At 38.5% G+C, this 21,345-nt stretch overlaps 2 protein-coding genes across 2 annotated transcripts; both read left to right on the forward strand.

The window, feature by feature from the left end:
- Positions 1 to 2,859: 2,859 nt before the first annotated feature.
- Positions 2,860 to 8,560, forward strand: LOC143417042 (GTPase IMAP family member 7-like). Its single transcript, XM_076882684.1, has 3 exons — positions 2,860 to 2,958; positions 5,679 to 5,870; positions 6,262 to 8,560. The coding sequence occupies exons 2-3, from the start codon at positions 5,864 to 5,866 to the stop codon at positions 7,371 to 7,373; spliced, it is 1,119 nt and encodes a 372-aa protein (XP_076738799.1). The 5' UTR covers positions 2,860 to 2,958; positions 5,679 to 5,863; the 3' UTR covers positions 7,374 to 8,560.
- Positions 8,561 to 18,242: 9,682 nt separating this feature from the next.
- Positions 18,243 to 20,997, forward strand: LOC106674815 (GTPase IMAP family member 8-like). The gene is made up of 2 exons (XM_076882685.1): positions 18,243 to 18,331; positions 19,446 to 20,997. The coding sequence occupies exons 1-2, from the start codon at positions 18,307 to 18,309 to the stop codon at positions 20,954 to 20,956; spliced, it is 1,536 nt and encodes a 511-aa protein (XP_076738800.1). The 5' UTR covers positions 18,243 to 18,306; the 3' UTR covers positions 20,957 to 20,997.
- Positions 20,998 to 21,345: the final 348 nt, after the last annotated feature.

The following is a 21,345-nucleotide window of genomic DNA, read 5'->3' on the forward strand; positions in this document are numbered from 1 at the left end:
GTCTTTGCTAACTTCCAGTGGAGAGATATGCATGACAAAAAAATAATTCTGCTTTAATAAAATTGTAATTTAAAATTTGTAGCCTAATCATAATTTAAGTTTCCATACAGCTACAGACTTTTAAACACAGCCTGCTTGTTGTTTTGGTGTATTGCAGCTTAAGACAGAAACAGAAAGTGAAACAGAACTACAGTCAGAGTCCGACAGCAGAGAGGAAACACCGACATCACAGTCTGCCATTAATTATAAGCTTCAGGCACAACTACCGCTGATTAGTTAAGTCAAATCAAAGTTAAAGGAGCCAGGCTTTGTTCACACAGCTAGGATTGTATTTTACACTGACCCTGGGTCACACTGACCACATACAATGCCGTCAGAACTAAAAAGAAATACAAACTTAAATGAATATTCTTAATAAAGCCCCTAAGCATTATATATGGCGAAACATTCCAACAAAACAATCAATAAAATACACATTACACCTCACACTGCGGTAATTGCACTAGAATATCACGCAACACTAGCATATTTACATACAACGAAAATAAACAAAAGAAAACATTTACCTCATTGGCCTCACTCAAAGGGAATAAAACTTTAATCCTTACATCGTGGGGAGGTCCAAAAAAGGCACTCTTTTATTTATCTTACTATTTACTATCTTACTGTGGACGTGTAAACCTCGTGGCTCGTCTCAATTAGCTTGCTGAGTGTGCCAGCCAAAAATACCCTCTTAGCAACAACAGACGGAACTATAGAAAAGGTTCTAATTGCACAATTAGTAAAAATAACACATTTAAACATATAAATCCAATGAACAAAACATGAATTACTATTGATTTATTTCTTAATATTTGAACTACTAATTGTTTCAACCTTACATATCTAATAAAATGAACTTAAATGCGAGAGTTGCCTATGACGGCAGCTACATATAGGATCTTGGGGGTGGGCACGATACACGGAATCCAAAGTACCATCAGGGTGTACACCCCACCCCTGGCGTCGTTGCCCACCTCTCAATGTTAAATACACGTAGGCATTGAGGGCCAGCAGGAGGGACCATGCGCTTACCTGCTGCTCTCTGGCAGGCAGCTCCATGCCCTCCTGGGTTTTAAATGCACCTTACAACACACATGCATCAACACTACAATGAGCGGGTGGAGGGAGGTTTGGAGTCTTCTCTCACCCCCATTCTCTGCGACCTGCTGGAGCGGGGGGGCTAGGAGGAGGAGTTGGCCGTCCGACTGCGGTCTGGAGTGTGGGGCCTCCCTGCTGCTGCGGAGTCGGGGCGGTCTGCCTCCCCCCACTGCAGGGAAAAGGGTAACACCACCTGGGTCTGGGTGCAGTTCCCCCCCTCCAGGGGCAAGGGTACCTAGACCCGGGGCTTAGAGTACGCTTGGGGAGTGTGATCGTGTGTACAGCGTCTCTTTATGTTTGTCTCCACGTTGGTTGAGTGTGGAGTGAGTGCATGTGAGAGCATGAGGGTGGGAATGGATGTTTGTATCTGTGTGTGCCTGTATGTCTGTGTCTATATGTCAGGTTGGGTGTCAGGCGCCACCTCTCTGGGGACATCTTAGGCCCTCCAAGGTATGGAGGCCTATCTCCACCCACCACCACTTCCCCTGCCAGTGGCGGACTCCCTCAGACATCGGTGCGTTGGTGGTTCTTTGTGTCCGGGGATGGGCGTCCAGGTACACACCGGCTCACTCCTTGGCGGCTGCTTATCGGGGCCTGGAGCCTGGGGCTTGCTCGGGCCACTTCGGAGGTGGGGTGACCCCGGCCTCTCGGCCTGGGGCTCGGTCACTCAGGCACGGCTGGCTGCCGGCGGAGCTCACGGGCGCGTCACTGCAACTCCCCCTGGCTTCTGCTCCGCGGCTGCTGAGTGAGCCCTCATCTGGGACTCTCCTCAGCTCTTTCTGGGACAGTGGCGCGGCTGCCCCTCTGTTGGTCTTCCTTGGTCAATTCTGATGGCAAAAGAGCCAAACGGGACAGGCAAAAAAAAAAATTAAAAAAATATAACAATATGTTTCAATGAGCTATGTGCATATTTAACAATTCCTTACCAACAATTTAACTCCTTCACAACATTCCCATTCCACATCCACAACAAAAAGAAAAGTAAACAGGAAGTCCCAAGATGCATTTCTTGTTAAGTTTTTTTTTGGAAAACTGCAGTTAACCCTTAAGAACTGCCCCCCCCCCCCCCCCCCCCCCCCCCAGTGACCACAATATGCAACTACACAAACCTATAAAATTAACAGCTTCAAGTGCACACAACATGCAGATAACTAAAGAAATAGCACAAGCAATAACATTAAATTATCCAATAACATTCTTGTCTTACCATACATGGAGACAAAGAAACAACATTTTAAGACCCCTTTTTGAACCTTAAATGGATATTTGGTTAACTGAAATGGAAAATATTATTATTAATTTACCACTCGGCTACACTAAGATAACCACATTAACATTATTGACACTCGCTGACTTTTAATAGTCATTCTATAAATGCTGTCCGTTTAAATGGTCTTACCTGTACTGCTGTATTCACCGGATTCCAGTCAGAGTGGATTCTGGACAAGTGATCTAAATCACTTATAAAAACCTTAAAATGAGTTAACCTCAAATATTTGCTTCATCAAAACATGCCTAAAAACACAAAAAATAGATGAATAGATTAATTTAATAGAGTGAAACAGACTTTGGCGCCCCAGTGTCAGGCATCCCATTTCTAACATAATCTTTTTTTATCAGGTTTTCAGGAGTTTCCGGTTTGTTCAAACCTGTCTACAGTTCCAAGAAATTGGACTTCATCCAAGTGAGAAGTGAACAAAATACAGCCGTCACACCCAATTCAAGTCAGACAACAAAGACGACAGCAACAGACCAACATTCTTCTTTGAACCTGTATCTTGTATGAAACTACACTGATTTCCTTTTTGATCATTAATGGTGAGTTTTCTTATTTTAATCCATTAATTGCAAACTTTTATCATTAAATGGAGACATGCAGAAATCTATTCTATTCCCCCATAACATTTACATTCACATTTTACAGTTGTAGTTGGTTGAGAAGGAAAACAGTTTCCAAAATTTTATGTACTCTTGGGCAATGAAATCTATGCCAAAAAAGAAGAGGGAAAAAAAGGTCAGTCAGGGCTCAAATAATTTTCCACAGCATAGATCTATCTATTCATGTATGTATCTATGTATTTCTGACTGAAAGTGCCAGGAAAGAGTGCAGTAAAAAAATACTACTAACATTGTTAAAAAAAAATACCTACTATATTGCCCCAAATTAGTTATTATTAGTTGAAAATGACAAGTGTTGCTGGAATTTTTTAAACTATGTCTTTTGGAAAAGAAATAATCGAACAGTATGAAAACACCTCAGTACACATGAGGTGTATTATTGGAAAATTGTTCATAAGAAGGAAATGTACTAATATTACTGCTGCATATGTTTAAGACTAAGCTCGTTTTAAATACTTTATTTACTTCTGTTTATTGTCCACCATCATATTCTATAATTCAGGTTTTTGGTGAGTAAAACTGCTGCCCTCTGAGCTTACCCAGATCCAGAAATCCTTAATGGGAGACAGACACACCCATATTACAAAGATTTACAAAAACTTTACTTGTATGCTAAAATGTGTTTCTAATAATTTTCTATTCTTTTACTCAAAATCGTCACTTACAAAATATAAAGGTCCATATTATTGTGAAAGGGCAAATAATATGGATTAAGAAAACCCCCCCCCCCTACACCAAATGATCTTCAGTGCTTCCAATAAATGAAACACTTACTGTATATCTAAGATGGCTGCCATAGCACACTCAGGAGAAATGAACAGAAAAGCATGTTACAAAACGAGGAACGTGTTTTAGCTAGAATATCAAAACACAGCTCATTGTGTAGCATGTTAGCTATAACAGTATAAATTAGATTAGATATGGAGGAATGATTAAATGTTGATCAACCTCTCAGGTACGAACATGTTTGCTTTAGGAAAGACTTGAAAATAATCTGTTTGCACTGGTACTGAAATGAAACTACAGGCACTTGTAAGCATGTCTGTGCATGTCTAAGCTCAATGCTCAGTGCATATAAAAGAACTGCATCTAACTTACTATCCATGATGATGGTAATCAGCGGTACTCTTGCCTGAAGATTACAATTAATGGTAAACTGTGATGTCGGTGTTTCCTCTCTGCTGTTGGACTCTGACTGTAGCTCTGTTTCACTTTCTGTTTCTGTCCTTGGCTGCACTAAAACTCACCAGCAGCTGAAAGAGTTTGTAGCTCTATGGAAACTTAAATTAAGATTACAAAATTCAAGTTAGAGTTTTATTAAAGCCGAAAGGTTTATTTGTCGTGCATATCTCTCCACTGGAAGTTGGAGAGGAAACTGTCTGGCTAAGTAAATTCTAATGAGAATAAATGTTTTAGTGATATTCAGTTATTTGTACAATTAATTCTGAAATCTCAAAATAATATTGGTTAGTATTCAGAAGTGTAGATTTTTCTCCCTGACAGTTTTTAATAAAAATAAATAAGAAGTAAGAAGAAAATGAAATGGAGAAATTGAATTGTCAACAATCATTTGCAGTATAAGAATGTGAGTGCAGTATTTAGAAATACTTAAAAACACTGAAATACCTACACCTGTCATAAAACCAAATGATGGTTACTTTACTAATGATTTGTTTAAACAATTTATAGTTTTCCTTAATATCTCTGATGAAACTATAAGAGCTTAATGCAGTAAATAAAGATCTAATAGTTTAAAAATCAGATTTATGCTCAAATCAGATTTCTTTCACATTAAGGTATAAAATATGATGTTGTGTAATTAATTTAAAAAAGCCTGTTGTTTTAGCAAGTACGGCCGGAACAGTCTGTTAGTCAACTACAAAAACACTTTAAGAAATGTATCCTCTCCTGACGCCAATATTCAGCTTTAAAGAGTTTAAGAAAAATTGAGGGTTGTTTTTAAAATGTTGATATCTTGGTATAAACAAAAGAAAACAGGACTGATCAGATTATTTCACTTTTTATCTGATTCTTTGGCTGTTCTGATCAAAATGTTTTGGCAGGCATTCAAATACATAAAAATGAATGTCAGCGTTTTAGTTGGAAACCTGATTACCCACTGCTTTCATGCTCTGTAGCAGTGGAAAGAGAAACATGTAGAGAACGTTTTTTTAGATGTTCACTTTAAAACTTTTAACAATATTAAGTTTTTCAAGTCCAGTTTTAGTCTTTACTCACACAGATCAAACATTGGATCCTTTTTTATCAATTTGTGATGGTTATTTGTTTTTAAATATAATATAATGTATCTTTTATACATTGGTAATTAATTTTAGACATAATTTATGTTTAGTACTAATTTAAGAAACAAAAAATCCGAAGAGCCCCTTGAGCTCTTTTTTTAGTGAGGTGAGCCATAAGACCTTCCATCACAGCTACATAACTCTTCTCAGTGCAGCTGAGTCATGTGACTACGCAATAACTATAAGATCAGAGCTGAGAGGAGACGGCAGATAAAATTCAGCCAAGATGAGAACTGTTTACACCGACATGTCTGCTTTCTGATGAACAGCCAGAAACGTAAGGAAAACATTTTGCTCTGTACAAACTGGAATTTTAATTTGTCTTTGCTCACACAGATGTTCATTTTGTTCACAACCTGTCTACAAAAGAAAAAAAGAATCCTGGGAGTGCAGCCAAGTCAGAAGTGAAACGAAAATAAGCGTCATATCAGAGTCAGACAACAAAGACAACAACAACAGAAAAGGGACGTGCTGATATTAACCTGAATTCTTGTGACACTACATTAACTTCCTTTTTGATCATGGAAGGTGAGATATATTTTCTTTTATTTTTAGGCATTTTTTGCTAAACTCTTTTTAGCTCCTTGCATCTCACGGTATGGCTAATTTACCTTGCAGCAGGGTTTTTAAAACAAAGTTGCTAATCCAACTACTAAGGGAAATGGATTTTGAAATGAGGAGTGGAATCGCCATTTTAAAAAGCATTTGGAAAATCAGTTTATTAATGTGGCATTTACAAATGCAGAATTTATTCTACAATTTATTATTTAAGCACAGAATTCTTTATTTCGATGCGCGTGGCTCTTGTGGTCCTCCATACAGCAAGAACGAACCATGGCTGTTGTGTGTGATATGAAACAGAGAAGTATGCCAAATATTGAAAAAAAAAAAAAGGAAGTAATTATTCTCTTATGTGCAGAACCCCTGAGGATTGTCACGCTGGGAAAAACTGGAAGTGGGAAAAGCAGCTTGGCCAACACCATATTTGGAGAGACGGAAGAGGTGTTTAAGATATGTCATACTGCAACCTCTGGAACAAGTCAGTGTACGAAAGCTACCAAAGTGGTGAATGGAACATCTGTTACTATAATTGACACTCCTGGTTTCTTTGACAATCGCAGGTCTGAAGAGGGTTTGAGAAATAAGATTGCAAGGTGTGTCGTAGAGTGTTCTCCTGGACCTCACGCTTTTCTTATTTTACTGAAAGTGGAGAGATTCACAGATCATGAGTACGAGGTTATTACCAAAATCATAGAGTCTTTTTCTGAAGAAGCTTTCAGGTATGCTGTGCTTGTCTTCACTCGTGGTGACGATCTTCCTGAAAGAATGCAGATTGAAGAGTTTTGCAGGAGCAATAACCATCTACGTGAGTTGTTAGAGAGATGTGGTGGGCGCTGCCATGTCTTTGATAACAAATACTGGAACAACAACCCACAGCATGAATACAGAAACAACCAGCTGCAGAGGGAAAAGCTGCTCAACACTATAAAAGAGATGGTGAGGAACAACGACGGAGGTTGTTACACAAATGAGATGCTGCAAGAAGTGGAGAGGCTAATACAACAACAGCAAGAGAGCATTAGATCATCATCAAGAGTCATGTCATGGGAAGAAATCAGAGAGGAGGCAAAGAAGAGAGTCTACAATGCTCTCAAGATGGCTGCTGGTGTTACCACAGGGATGCTGTTGGGAGCACTGCTTGGTGTGCCAATAATGATTGCAGCTGTTATTCCAATACTGAAAACAGCATTAAGCCCTGTAGTGGCAGGAGTGGTACAAGCAAAACTTCCAATAACTGGTGTTGGATTGGGTGTGGTTGCAGGCCTTGCTGCTACTGCAGGAGCAATAGGTGGGGGTTGTGTAGGATATCGTGAAGCTGATAAAGCAGATTCAATAATGGAGGCAGTTATGAACACAACTGAGGCTCTTGGTGAACTAGCTGTAGAAGCAGTAAGTACTCTCACAAACACTGAAACAAAACGAAGCACACACCTGATTAAAGAGATTAACATGTTTCTAAGAAACATGTAATACTCTAAACTCATTATCATCATTTTATAGCGTCACATTTGGACAGCATTTATCTGTTCTACTGCTTCATAATTTTGCTTTTCTTAGGCTACTTACAATGTCTATATAGGTTTAAAGCTTTTTTGTGTTATTCCAGTATTTCTGTCTTTGCCTTTTTAATTCCTATATTTCCTTTTAGACAATCAAAAACAATTGCTTGTTAATTTTATCTCTTAGTTTTTGGAAAATTTGCTGTGATAATCCTCAGTATAAAATTTGTCTGACATTGTCCTGCTAGCTATAGTTTAAGTTGGTTTCACTCTTCAGTGTCTGCATACAATAAATGTTGAGTGTTGTACTTGAAGCAGATATTTCCAGGTTGGTTTGCAACTTGTATGTACAGTATAACCCTATGTTATTGGGTTATGCTGGATTTGTTTTCTATTCCTGAATAAATAAAGTTTTGTATTTTTTAAAAATATTCTGTCCTTGGAGTCACTAGTAGAATAATACATTAGTTCCCAGATTTGTTTTTAAAGTTACAGTTAAAATAGTGAAGGGTTTAGAAATACCATTAAGCCCTGTAATGAAAGCAGTTGGGGTAATATTAATTGGTGTTGGATTGAGTGTAGCTGTAGGCATTGCTGCAGGAGCAATAGGTAGAAATTGCATAGCATACCAGGAAGCTGATAAAGCAGATTCAATAATGGTGGTGGATAGAAACAAAACACACCCATGATTAAAAGAGATTAACTTGTTTTCTAAGATACATGTAATGCTCTAAACTCATTAGCATCATGTAATTGTGTCACATTTGGACAGCATATATCTGTTCTACTGCTTGATTAAATAGGTTTAAGATTTTCTGAGTTTCAATATTTTATTTATATTTCGGTCATGGTATTTTTAGTCATACAGTTCTTTTTAGCCAATCAAAAATGATTGCTTGTGAATTTTATCTGTTATTTTGTGGCAGATTTGCTGTGATAATCCTTAGTAATACATTTGTAATACATTTGCTGGGTGCGGTTTAAATTGGTTTCATTCTTCAGTGTCTGTATACAATAAATTTTGAGTGTCGTACTTTCAGAAGATATTTCCAGGTTGGTTTGTAATTTGTGTGTGTGTACAATATAGCCCCTTGTCCATTGAGTCTTCCACTGTTGCTATTTATATCCTCAGTGTGACTTCTGTTTATATTGATGGACTTTGTTTTCTGTTGCTGACTAAATGAAGTTTTGCTTTCTGTTTAATAATTCTGTCCTTGTCACTAGTACATTAATTAGTACATTAATACATTAGTCATGACTTATTATAAACATTCATAATAGGCATATCAGTTATGTATGATGGCAGAACGTTGTATCTGTGAGGCAACAGTGTTGTGATCAAAACTTTTGGCAGTGGCAAAAACTTCATACATGTGCTTCATCCACGAGACAATTAAAAAAACACATCCAGATGTGCAGAAACAACTTTTTTGAATTGTTCAAAATAGTTATGAACAATAATAAATATTTCATTAGTTTCAAATACTTTTATTGGAGGTTAATGGATGTTCTAAAATAGAGGACATGCAGATGGTTGGTGTGACAGAGGAGGATGCTAGGGATGCTAGGAGGCAGATGAACTGCTGTGATGACCCCTAAAAGCAGCAGAAAGGCTGCATTTTGCTCAATGCCAAAAGGACATCGTTATTCCACGGCACAAACCAGAGAAAGGAGTGGGTTTCAGAACATCAGGCTTTCTATGTGAAAGCAGCTTAATACATATGTGACCACTCTTTTTTCGTGTGAAATAAGTAAGAACTAGTAACTGGCATAAATACCACCTTGGCTTGTCTGTGTCCAAAGTAATTTGAACCCAGGGCAGCTCACATATGTGGACATATCTAAGTATCCAACTCAGAGGGTGTAACATATACAGGGTGGGCCATTTATATGGATATACCTTAAGAAAATGGGAATGGTTGGTGATATTAAAGTCCTGTTTGTGGCACATTAGTATATGTGAGGGGGCAAACTTTTGTTTTTTCAATAGGAAGAGGGCCATGTGACACATCAAACTTATTGGTAATGTCACAAGAAAAACAATGATGTTCTTGCTTTCAACGTAACTTTATTCTTTCATGAGTTATTTACAAGTTTCTGACCACCTATAAAATGTGTTCAATGTGCTGCCCATTGTGTTAGACTGTCAATGCAACCCTCTTCTCCCACTCTTCACACACTAATAGCAACACCGCAGGAGAAATGCCAGCACAGGCATCCAGTATCCGTAGTTTCAGGTGCTGCACATCTCGTATCTGCACATCTTCACACCATAGACAATTGCCTTCAGATGACCCCGAAGATAAAAGTCTAAGGGGGTCAGATCGGGAGACCTTGGGGGCCATTCAACTGGCCTTGCTGGAAAAACTCAGGGAACGTGCCAGCTTCAGTGCATAAAGAGGGAAACACATCATCATGTAGCATTTTCAAATATCCAGTGGCCTTGAGGTTTCCATTGATGAAGAATGGACCCACTATCGTTGTACCCCATATACCACACCAAACCATCACTTTTGTTGTTCCAACAGTCTTGGAGGGATCCATCCAATGTGGGTTAGTGTCAGACCAATAGCAGTGGTTTTGTTTGTTAACTTCATGTTGTGGAAGTTTTCCATTAATTAAAGCCTGCAGACAAGCGGTGAGCGGTAGCTAACATTCTTTAATCAAAGCACAAAGAACAGACAACCAAGTTGGTGGAGAGCCTACATGACCTACATGACCATGCTAGTCTCACCTGAGCCTAGCATGGCTCTCAATTAAATACCTTCTTCAGGAACGAAAGGCAGTACACAGCCGTTTCACACCTTAAGGTTCACACTCCCTTGCTACCTCCCAAAGTCATCAAAGAGACAAAAGATTCTTCCTGTGGAGTTGTCTGCTTCCCCCAACTTCCTTACTAGACCCCCACCATTTGGCTTACTGTATGAGTGTGAGACATGTTAAAATCCAGTGGCACCAAGGCATTATACAATAAAATAATGTGATTAATACATAAGTAAAAGAAATTCCTATACACTTCACCATTCACATAAAAGTTTGCCTCATCACTGAACAAAATCTTCTGCGTGAACTGAGGGTCATGTTCCAATTTTTGTTTTGTTCATTCTGCAAATTCTGTGCGCCGATCTGGGTCGACCTCATTGAGATGCTGCAGTAGCTGGAGTTTGTAAGGGTGCCGTTTGTGAGTAGCTAATATCCACTGGAGGGATATTCGACTAATGCTACTCTCCAGTGCAATGCTGCGAGTGCTACGCTGTGGGCTCTTGCTGAATGAAGCTACGACAGCCACTGATGTTTCTTCATTAGTGAAAGTTTTCTTGCATCCACATTTTGACAAATCCAACACTGAACCAGTTTAACGAAACTTAGCAAGCAGTTTGCTAACTGTAGCATGGGAGATGGGTGGTCTCGTAGGGTGTCTTGCATTGAAATCTGCTGCAATGACCCGGTTACTGCGTTCACCAGATATCAACACAATTTTGATCCGCTCCTCACATGTTAACCTCTTCGACATGTCAATGGCTGTGAACAAAGAGAAACTTGTAAATAACTCATGAAAGAATAAAGTTATGTTGAAATCAAGCACACCAGTGTTTTTCTTGTGACATTACCAATAAGTTTGATGTGTCACATGGCCCTCTTCCTGTTGAAAAAACAAAAGTTGTATCCAAGATGGCCGACTTCTAAATGGCCACCATGGTCACCACCCATCTTGAGGAGTTTGCCCCCTCACATATACTAATGTGCCACAAACAGGACTTTAATATCACCAACCATTCCCATGTTATTACAGTGTATCTATAGAAATGGCCCACCCTGTACAGTCATATATCAGTGAAATACTCCCCCTAATGGTATAGTATTGTATGAGCTATTACTTTCATTACTGAAGGATTACCAGACCAAACATTCTCCGTGACATTTCAGTATTTTCTGAGTTTTCCCTTAATTAGACTCATGTTGGCTACAAACACCTGTTGTTTTGTTTATGTTCACATTTTCCTGCCAAAGCAGGAAATGTGTATTTCCGCTACACCTTAACAAACCCTTTATTTTGTTTATAGTGTACATAAACTCCATCCACCTTTAATAACTTGCTACCAACTGAGATCAAAATAATTCTGAGTTTTAACAGCAGTACTGTAAAGATTTTGTTTGTCTGCAAGGATAAAGAGGGTGCAAGAATATGCATGTAAGTCACATTCATCCAAAGTAATTTCAATGAAAGCAGAACTACACACAGAAAATAAAGTCCTTTACGTCTTCTTTAGGCACACTGGATTTAACTCTGGACTGCAGTACTCCCCATCCAAGACTGGAAAACTATGGTGTTGTATGGTGTTGTAACTAGATCTTACAGTCCCTGATAATGCATTGCTTTAAATGGAGAGAATCTTGAGGGATGGCAGCCCAGAAACTTTACCAGCAGCTCACATCGTTTGGTCTTTTACCCAAGCTAATCTGCCATTTTTTCTTCCTTGGTTAGGTTAATTCATCAACTTGCCCAGGTTTCAGATTATGTTTGTTTTTGTCAAGGACCAAATAAATAGACTGTTGATTGAAAGATGCCACAAAACCGGAAGCTTTTTTTTCTTTTCTTTCTACACGTGGCTGCTCCTTAACGCTATCCAGCTAGAGGACTGCATTACAGGTGTGTCTAAACATTAAACATCTTAAGTGTGTGGAAAATTATTATGGTATTTATATTATGACTTAATGTTTCCTTTAAAGTAGCTATGTTCCAATGTGCCTTTTTAAAGCATTTTTTTGGCCTTTTAATAGCTTAATTTGCTATTATTCATATAGTCCAACCAATTCATTCCACTTTGTGGTTTTTGGTCATATAGTTAATACTGAAGTTAGCTGGATAAATTTAACATTCATTTATTACTCATATTGCTTTAACATGTGTGAATTGGTGGGTGCAACTGCTAAAAATTAAACGTTAGCCATTTTGACATGACATTGTAATTGACTAAAGATTTTGCCAGTGACATTACTTAAGTCATTTCTGTATTTATCCACGATTTCATGTTAAAATGTCAGGTGTACAGTTGGTTGTAGTTAGTAATGTAGGTACTGTTTTAAACTAGTACCTAAACATTCTGCTAATCTGTTCAACTGCTTTTTATTATGACTGTATTTTAAGTTGTTTTTCTTTTCTTTTTTTTTCTCCCTCCTACTTAGTATCATGCCCAAACTGAAGAACGGTGTCTGCTTCAGGACAAACAAGATAAAAGTAACACGGAAAACAGTCAATGGTGTAAAATTTTTATATCTACAAATGAAATCCTCGCCTCCCAACTTAAGTCAGACAGATTCACCTGTCCCCACACCAGTCACACCACTGGCTGAGAATATGGATAATGTGACTTGCAACACATTTGGTGAAGAGACAGCATGCAAAGACAAAAGAACTCAGCCTGTGGGATTCACTGAAACATCAAATTTTGCAAGTGTCACATAAATTCTCAGCACTATCCAAAAACATTTGCACTATTTGCAAAGAACATGGAGAAATAAACGTGTATATTGCAAAACCTGTATTAGGAAAACACACAAAAATTCCACCTCCCAGAGAAGTGGAATGTAAGTAGCTAATTACTACTTATATTCATAAATGTTTTTTTCTTTTAAAATAGTTCATAATTACTCAAAATAGATATTATCTTTGCTGGAGGTTTTTGTGTGTGTGTTCCCATATTACTTGTCTCTCAACAGGAAACCTACTATGAGAAGGCTTGGCTTGAGTTAGAGCTACATTTACCAGAGGATCACAGTACCCATGCAGTATACACAAGAGAGATAAAAAAATTTGTGAACACAGATTTGTTCTTAGAGATTTATTACTTAATGCCTTACTATTTTGGTATAATTTTAAAATGAAATATTTGTCATTTAGATGCCAATGTAATGAATGCATTAAGCTCATGGGGCCTGAGGTCAAGTTTAGGATGTATTTTTTATTTCTCCAAGATATTTCAGATTGGTAGTATTTAATAAGTAGAAAACGTAAGAATTATCATTGAATAGTGTTTTTTGCATTTATTTATTTATATATGTTTGGACTGGCAACGATGGAAAAGATTAGAAATTAGTACATTACAGGCACAGCTCAGGTTTGAAAGTTTCAGAGGTGAGGCTGAGACAGTTTGTACATGTGCACAGAGGGTTCGTGGATATATTGGAAAGCGGATGATGAAGATGGAGTTACCATCACCACCATGTCTCCATATGTGGGCAGTGGGTCTTAGGAGGTTAATAAAAACAAATGTTGAATGACTTCTTATCTTCCCCCTTTTTTAGGTCAGCTATGCAATTGTAGAGTTGCTTTGTTGTGTGAACCCGAAGCTTGTACTCTATTAAAGCATTGGCTTTACACCGCCTTATGGTCCCAAAAATACGGTACTTCTTGTCTTTAGATTCTGTTCCAAGATGAAAGAGGAATTATGTCATGAAACTGATTAAATTCAACCAGCTCAGGTAGGACACATTTAAAGTTAAGGTCCTGCAACACCCTTATGCATTAAACTATATTTAGTGTTTTACCATTGAAAGTTCTAGTCACAAGAGTTAACATTTCAACACTACTTAGCACTACTTAGTTATGTAGACTATATGATTGTAAAACCTTGCTATTAGTTTTTCATGCGCATTTTTAAATGTAGACCCCTGAATCACTCAGGGCAGATGAAACATAGCAGAGTGAAGCTGACCCCCCACCCACTTGAAACGTAAAGGCAAATAGGCGGAGCGGTTAGTGCTACGTTTGTGCAGATTTGTGGAGGTAAAATTAGCGTTTGTGCTGCTACGGTTTCCGAGATATTAAACTTTATTTTATAGGTCATTCAAAGGTCACCATCCCCCCAGACTGCTCCAAAACGGGCCAAAATGGTCTACTTTTTTAGTGCTACGTTTGTGCTGATTTGTGCAGGTAAAATTAACGTTTGTGCTGCTATGATTTGAGATATTCTGTTATGGTTTACTGCTGAAAAATGTCTTTTTCAAATGACCTTTCACTTTGTGTGTTCACTTGTTCAATAAAGTTCTGTTAAAAAAAACCCTCTCAGCTAAATTTGTAATGAGTGTATTTTTTTTTACTTCAATTTCTTTACTTCAATCACTTTTTGTTCATAAAACCACGATGCAAAAACTTTATTGAAAACTACATTTGAACATTTTACACTCCCATGAACACTTTGAGAAACGAACAAGCTAGCAGTCTTTTGCATCAAATACACATTTTCTGGCAGAAAAAACTATTATTTGGCATTACTGTGTCTGAAGGATTCTTAGAACAGCGTTCATCTGATTTCTGAACAAGGTAAGCTTACCTTTAAAATACTGAGGTTTTAGTTACTGAGTTAATACATGATATAGCTAACTGTCTGGATCAAAAGGATTTTTTTCAATGTTAAACATTTTCAAAAATGTCCAAGAAAAAAGTTTCTAAAGCACTTTAAAACATGTAGCACACTGGACTAAAGTGCTGTACAGTACATGGGTTAAATATTCAGACTCAATTTAATAAACTCACAAATTCAATAGCTCCATCTTAAAAACAATAATTCCACAAAATATGAAAGTGTAGATTGGTGGAGAGCTTGGGGGAGGGGTTGCTCCTGGCTGTATATATAGTTCAGAAATCACGTTTTGCTCCATCATAATCATAGTGTATTTTTCTTTTTAGATGCCTCAAAAGCCATCTGTAGACAAGGTTTCCATTTTTGCAGTTCTTTGCAATTCTAAAGAGGCCATAGTCCAAAATGGCAAAATAGCCACTCCAGCTGCATCATTCTGGAAAGAGCTGAGTCAGCAGCTAGAAGACAAGATGTCAGCAAAGGCCCTGTACACTTTTGTGAAGCTAAATAGACACAACATCTGGTCAGCTTTGGAAATCAGTGATCAGGAAAGTAATAGTGAAGGAGAGTTAGATTCACATTGCATTTCTCCTGGACAAGAAAACTGTCAAGCTTTTGAACTAGAAGTCCCTTTTGAGGACTGGGTTAAATTTATTCCTGAAAAGGTTGAATACAATGACAAGTTTTCTCCTACCCAAAAAAGGGAATACACAATTTTGAAACCTGGCACTTGGACTCATATCATCAATGATCTTATATGGAAGAAGATCAAAAATACATGTACACTTGTGTTCCGTAGAGCAAAGGTCCATCCAACTGTCAACAATAATTATCTGGACATCAGAGGCGACTGTAAGGAGTGTCATGGCCAGTTAGAAATGTCATGTGACAGACAGCCAGCAATTAATAGTCCAATGGTGCTCCAGTGTTTCATGAGAAATACAGATTTCTCCCTGCACACTGGCCACTCCAAGCGGTTCATGTCTGGAAACCTGCGTGAACAGATCGCTAAAGAGCTGTGTGAGGGCAGAATGGAACCAGCTGTATGGAGGTCAGTGAGGGCAGCAGATCTGATGGATGTTGGAGATCCTGAGCCAAGCCACCTTCCAAATTTGGCCACTCTGCGAAAAGCCAAACAAGAGAGAAAAGACTTGGAATTAGGAGATAAGGACCCCATTGCATCTCTGCAATTGTTAAAATATAGTGTTCCTCACAGTGGTAGCATCCGAGATATTGGACTGGACAAGTTTTTCTGTCACTACTGGAGTCAAACACAGATGCATGTTTATAAGACATTGTCAAAAAAATCTCCCCCAACTGTGTGTTTTGATGCAACCAGTTCAGTTGTGAAAAAACTGCTGAGACCAAATTTTCCACCCTAATTTACGAATAAATTCTTTACAAATCCTACCATGTGAATTCATGGATATTTTTTTTCACATTCTGTCTCTCACAGTTGAAGTGTACCTCTGGTGCAAATTACTGACCTCTGTCATCATTTTAAGTGGGGGAACTTGCACAATCGGTGGCTGACTAAGTACTTTTTTGCCCCACTGTACATGTATGAATGTCTGTGCAAGTCTTTATATCACTGTCATGGTCCTGGGTCTTTGAGCCAGATTATGAGTTTGTGTTGTGACTCATTCTTTTGGATTCAAGAGATTTTCATATTCTAGTTCTGTATTAGTTGGTCTTTACTTTTGTATTTTCTGCATCTAATTTCATTCTGTTAGTCCGTCCTAGTTTCATCTCAGTGTTTTGTGCCTGTGCCTGTGCGTTTTACTCCTTGGTCTCACCTAGTTCATCATGTCTCCATGTCTCTCCTCTGTCCCAATGTCAGGTTCACGTGTCTTAGTTTGTATGTGTCTGTGTGTGTGTACTTCCTTTTTTATTTTGATAGTCTCCCATCTTGTGTGTTTTATATTCAGTTTTGCTTCACCCTGATTCCTCCAGGTTCTGTGTTCCCCATGTGTGTCCACTCTGACCTGATCTCCTCCTGTGTGCTGTTTGTGTCGCCCTCTGTTCGGTCACGTTATAATTATACTCGTGGAGCTGAAAGTTTTCCTCTCTTTCGTCCACTTTTGTCTCTACGCAATGTTACTCTGCCTTGCCTCTCTCCTTCACTGAACACAACTCCCCCTCCCCCATCGCTTCACCTGCACGCAACAACAAGATGGACACGGCAGCTATCAAAGAGGAGCTGGTCGGTTAAAAGAAAACATCTGGAAATGACTATTTTAGTGCTGGTAGCGTTAAGCTCGTTAAAATGACGTTAACGCTACATTTTGACTGCACAATTGTGAGCTTTTTTTATGCACAAAAACAACATTGTTTTATTTTATTTATGGAGCATTACTATTTAATAAATGCTGATAATTTATTTCTGAGTTGTTTTTTTTATGTACATCTACGCTGGATGTTAATAAAAGTGCCTGTGTGAGATCTGGGACACAGCTTTGACTAAGAACTCTCTTTTTGTTCTTACTTTATGGCTTTAAAAAAAGCTTGAGATATATATCGTGTATCACCATCCAGCTAAATAATATCGAGATATGAATTTTAGGCCATATGTAACATAACATTATGTAACATGCTATGCTCTTCAGTTGTACAGAGTGGAGGCTAGATTTGGCTGTGTGATATGTTACAGAGAAAGTATTTGCCTAGCTTCTGGGCGTTGCCCTGGATGCCTGGTCAGATATCATACCCTTGATATGCTCTTTCTTTGATTTATTAAAAAGCCACCGTGGGCAGCATGGTGGTTAGCACTGTTGCCTCACAGCAAGAAGGTCCTGAGTTTGCATGTTCTCCCCGTGTTTGTGTGGGTTCTCCATGCAGTTAGAGGGGTTAGGTTAATTGGAAACACTAAATTGCCCATAGGTGTGAATGTGAGTGCGCTTGGTTGTCTCTGTCTATGTGTCAGCCCTGCAACAGACTGGCGACCTCTCCATGGTGTACCGTGCCTCTCGCCCTAAAACACCTGGGATAGGCTCCAGTGACCCTGAAAAGGATAAGCAGTAGCAAATGGATGGATGGATATTCAAAAGCCAAACAGAAATATGATGACATGGAGAATAAGAATTTAAACCCTCAGCTGGCATATATAATGCCGATTTTCATTCAGGGTGGCACAAGCCACTGTACTCCTAGTTTGAGTCACAAAGTTAATGTCCCAGACATCTTCATGCAGGTTTGTGAAAGCAATAGAAACATCAATATTAAATACGGAGTCTGTGATTAACTGTCAATACTCAGATCTCCACAATTACATAGGCTAAAAACTAGGATTTGAGATTAGCTCTCCTTTTTTCTTCAATACACCAAACACAAAATATGAACTCTTCTCTCATACAAAAGTAACTCAACTTGAATCACATGTAACTAACAACTAGCTGTTCCTGTGTCCTTCTCACCTTTCTGCCCCACTTCTCAGACACGTTTCCACACGTTCCAACACTGCAGAGCGATAAAGAGGAAACTGCTGAGCAGCAGAACATCAGCAGAGCCAGAAAATCACACATCAATTGCCAATAAAAGACAGACATGGCCAGCAAACACACTAGTCCTGGTGAGTACATTTAAAAATACTAATCTATAACATTAATTTTATATAAAGGCAAATAAAAGTCAACAGCCACTTATTAAACCAAACATGTATCAGATTCTAGTCATTATTTTAATTTATGTCCTTGTTTGATCTATCCCTTTAACAATTTCTCTTTGTTATTACTACTTTTAATGGTACTTTGTACACTGTGATTCAAATCAGAATTTTAGTCTACAAATCCAAAAGCTGGTTCATGAAATGCCCAACATGAACATCAACTCTCAAAAGTTAAAAGAAAAGTTTGACTGAAAAGTTATTTTCTTTTATTAAAGCTTAGAGTCGGGAAGAACGTAGGAACAGAATTGTTTTTCAATTAATGTCATCTGGAGTTTCTTGATGACACGAGAAGTGGGAAAAAAAAGATTTGAACAGTTTTTCTACAAAACTACAGAGGAACAAAAGAAGGAAGGTGTTTTCTTGTTCGTCTCCTTCAACATTTGTTCTGTTCACTAATAAACATGATTCTTTACCCCGCTTCAGGTTAATGGTCCACTTATCAAATCTACCAAGACTTTATTTCCTCGTTTGATCCAATTTCATCCAATTCCAAAATATTTGTAAAATCTAAATAAAGCCAGATTGCAATGATTAGAAAATCTAACACCCAGATTTTATTTACAATAGAACATAGAAAACACATCAACTATTTAAACTGAGAAAATTACAGTATCTGTGCGCCTTTTCTTTATTTAATTTGATGTAACAGGGGTGACAGAAGTCAGGCACCTACTGGTTTGGAGTCTCTAAACAGTTAAATATTACTATACTGTAGGTATCATCATATATGGCGCACATGAAGAGGAAGTCATACAGAGGTTGAAGGGTGAGGGAGAGATGGTGTCTTGACATCATGATCTATAATAATTGACACAGTAAGAAGGTTACTGGTTCAAATCCTTCTGGGATCTTTTTATTTTTTTCCTGGAGTTTGCATGGGTTTCCCACTTCCCAGCTTTCTCCAACAGTCCAGAGACACACTTGACATAATAGAAAATACACATTGTTTGTCTTCAGAGTTTGAATTGTGAATATATTAACTTTAAATTTTACCTTTAAAATGTTTATTACTCTTCAGCAAAACAAGAAGAACCAGAGAAGCCAGAACTCAGGATTTTGCTTCTTGGAAAAACTGGAGTTGGAAAGAGTGTATCAGGAAACACCATCCTAGGAAAGGAGAATGCTTTTGAATTGACATCATCAGAGTGTCAGAAGGAAAGAGGAGAGTTTGGAGGTCAAAAACTGGCTGTAGTTGATACTCCAGGTCTGTTTGACACCCGCAAGCCTGAAGAGGAGTTGACAGCAGAGATGGAGAGAGCCATCTGCTTTGCTGCTCCTGGTCCTAATGTGTTCCTGGTTGTGATTCAGGCCAACAGATTCACAGAAGAAGATCAAGAAACAGTGAAAATCGTTCAGAAGATGTTTGGAAAAAAGTCAGCATGTTCCACATTAGTTTTGTTCACCCATGGAGATGAGCTGAAGTCAGATGGAAACACCATAGAAGAATTAATCAGTAAAAATCCAGCTCTCAGTGACTTCATCCGTCAGTGTGGTGGAGGATACCATGTCTTTAACAACAAAGACAAGGATCCCTCTCAGGTCAGAGAGCTGCTGGAGAAGATCAACACCATGGTTCAGAGAAATGCAGGAAGATTCTACACAGTTGAAATGTTCAGAGAGGCTGACCTTAGGATTGTTCTTATTGGGAAAACTGGAGTTGGGAAGAGTGCATCAGGAAACACCATCTTAGGAGAAAAAGCTTTTCAATCCTCAGCAGCTTTTTCTGTAGTAACGTCAAAGTGTCAGAAGGAAACAGGTCTGTTTGATGGTCAAAAACTTGCTGTAATTGATACTCCAGGTTTATTTGACACCAGAAAAACTGATGAGGAGGTGAAGAGAGAGATCAGTAGCTGCATCCCCCTTTCTGCTCCTGGTCCTCATGTGTTCCTGGTTGTAATTCAGGCCAACAGATTCACAGAAGAAGAACAAGAAACTGTCAAAATCATCAAGAACATGTTTGGAGAACAGTCAGCAAGTTACACTATGGCCTTGTTCACCTGTGGAGACAATCTTGAGGCAGATGGAGTCACCATAGAAAAAATGATCAATAATAATGCAGTCATCTCTGACTTCATCAGTCAGTGTGGTGGAGGATATCATGTCTTTAACAACAGAGACAAGAATCCCTCTGAGCTGCTGAAGGAAATCAACAATCTGACTGAAAGAAAAGGAGGATGCTACACCACCAATATGTTTGAAGAGGCAGAGAAAGCCATAAAAACAGAGATGGAACGACTTCGGAAAGAAAATCCAGAGATGACGGCCAAAGAAGCAAGATACAAAGCAGAAAGAAGGAACGAGGTTACTCTGGGGAACTGGGATGCCATTATTGGTGGAACTGCTGCAAAAGTTTGTGCTGGAGTTGCTACTGCTGTTGGTGCTGCAGTTAGTGTTGGAGTTGGATTTTTTGCTCAAGGAGTGAAAGGTATAGGAGCTGCAGGGTCGGCTGGATTTGCATCAGGAGCTGTAGTGGATTTTGCATTAAAAACAATTTTTAAATTGAATTTGGGGGATTGTGTTACACAGTAATACTCAGTGGAAGTCAACATTTAGAGTGGGGCAAAAAAGTATTTGGCAGCCACCGATTGTGCAAGTTCTCAAACTTAAAAAGATGAGAGAGGCCTGTAATTTTCATCATAAGTATACCTCAACTGTAAAGAACAAAATGAGAAAAAAAACCCCCAAAAAATCACATTGTCTTTTTAAAGAATTTATTTGGAAAATAAGTATTTGGTCAATAACAAAAGTTCATCTGAATACTTTGTTATATGCCCTTTGTTGGCAATGACAGCGTTCAAACGTTTTCTGTAGTCTTCACAAGGTTTTCACACACTGTTGCTGGTATTTTGGCCCATTCCTCCATGCAGATCTCCTCTAGAGCAGTGATGTTTTGGGACTGTCGCTGGGCAACACAGACT

The sequence above is a fragment of the Maylandia zebra genome, linkage group LG3, assembly GCF_041146795.1.
Source record: "Maylandia zebra isolate NMK-2024a linkage group LG3, Mzebra_GT3a, whole genome shotgun sequence".
Lineage (NCBI taxonomy): Eukaryota > Metazoa > Chordata > Actinopteri > Cichliformes > Cichlidae > Maylandia > Maylandia zebra.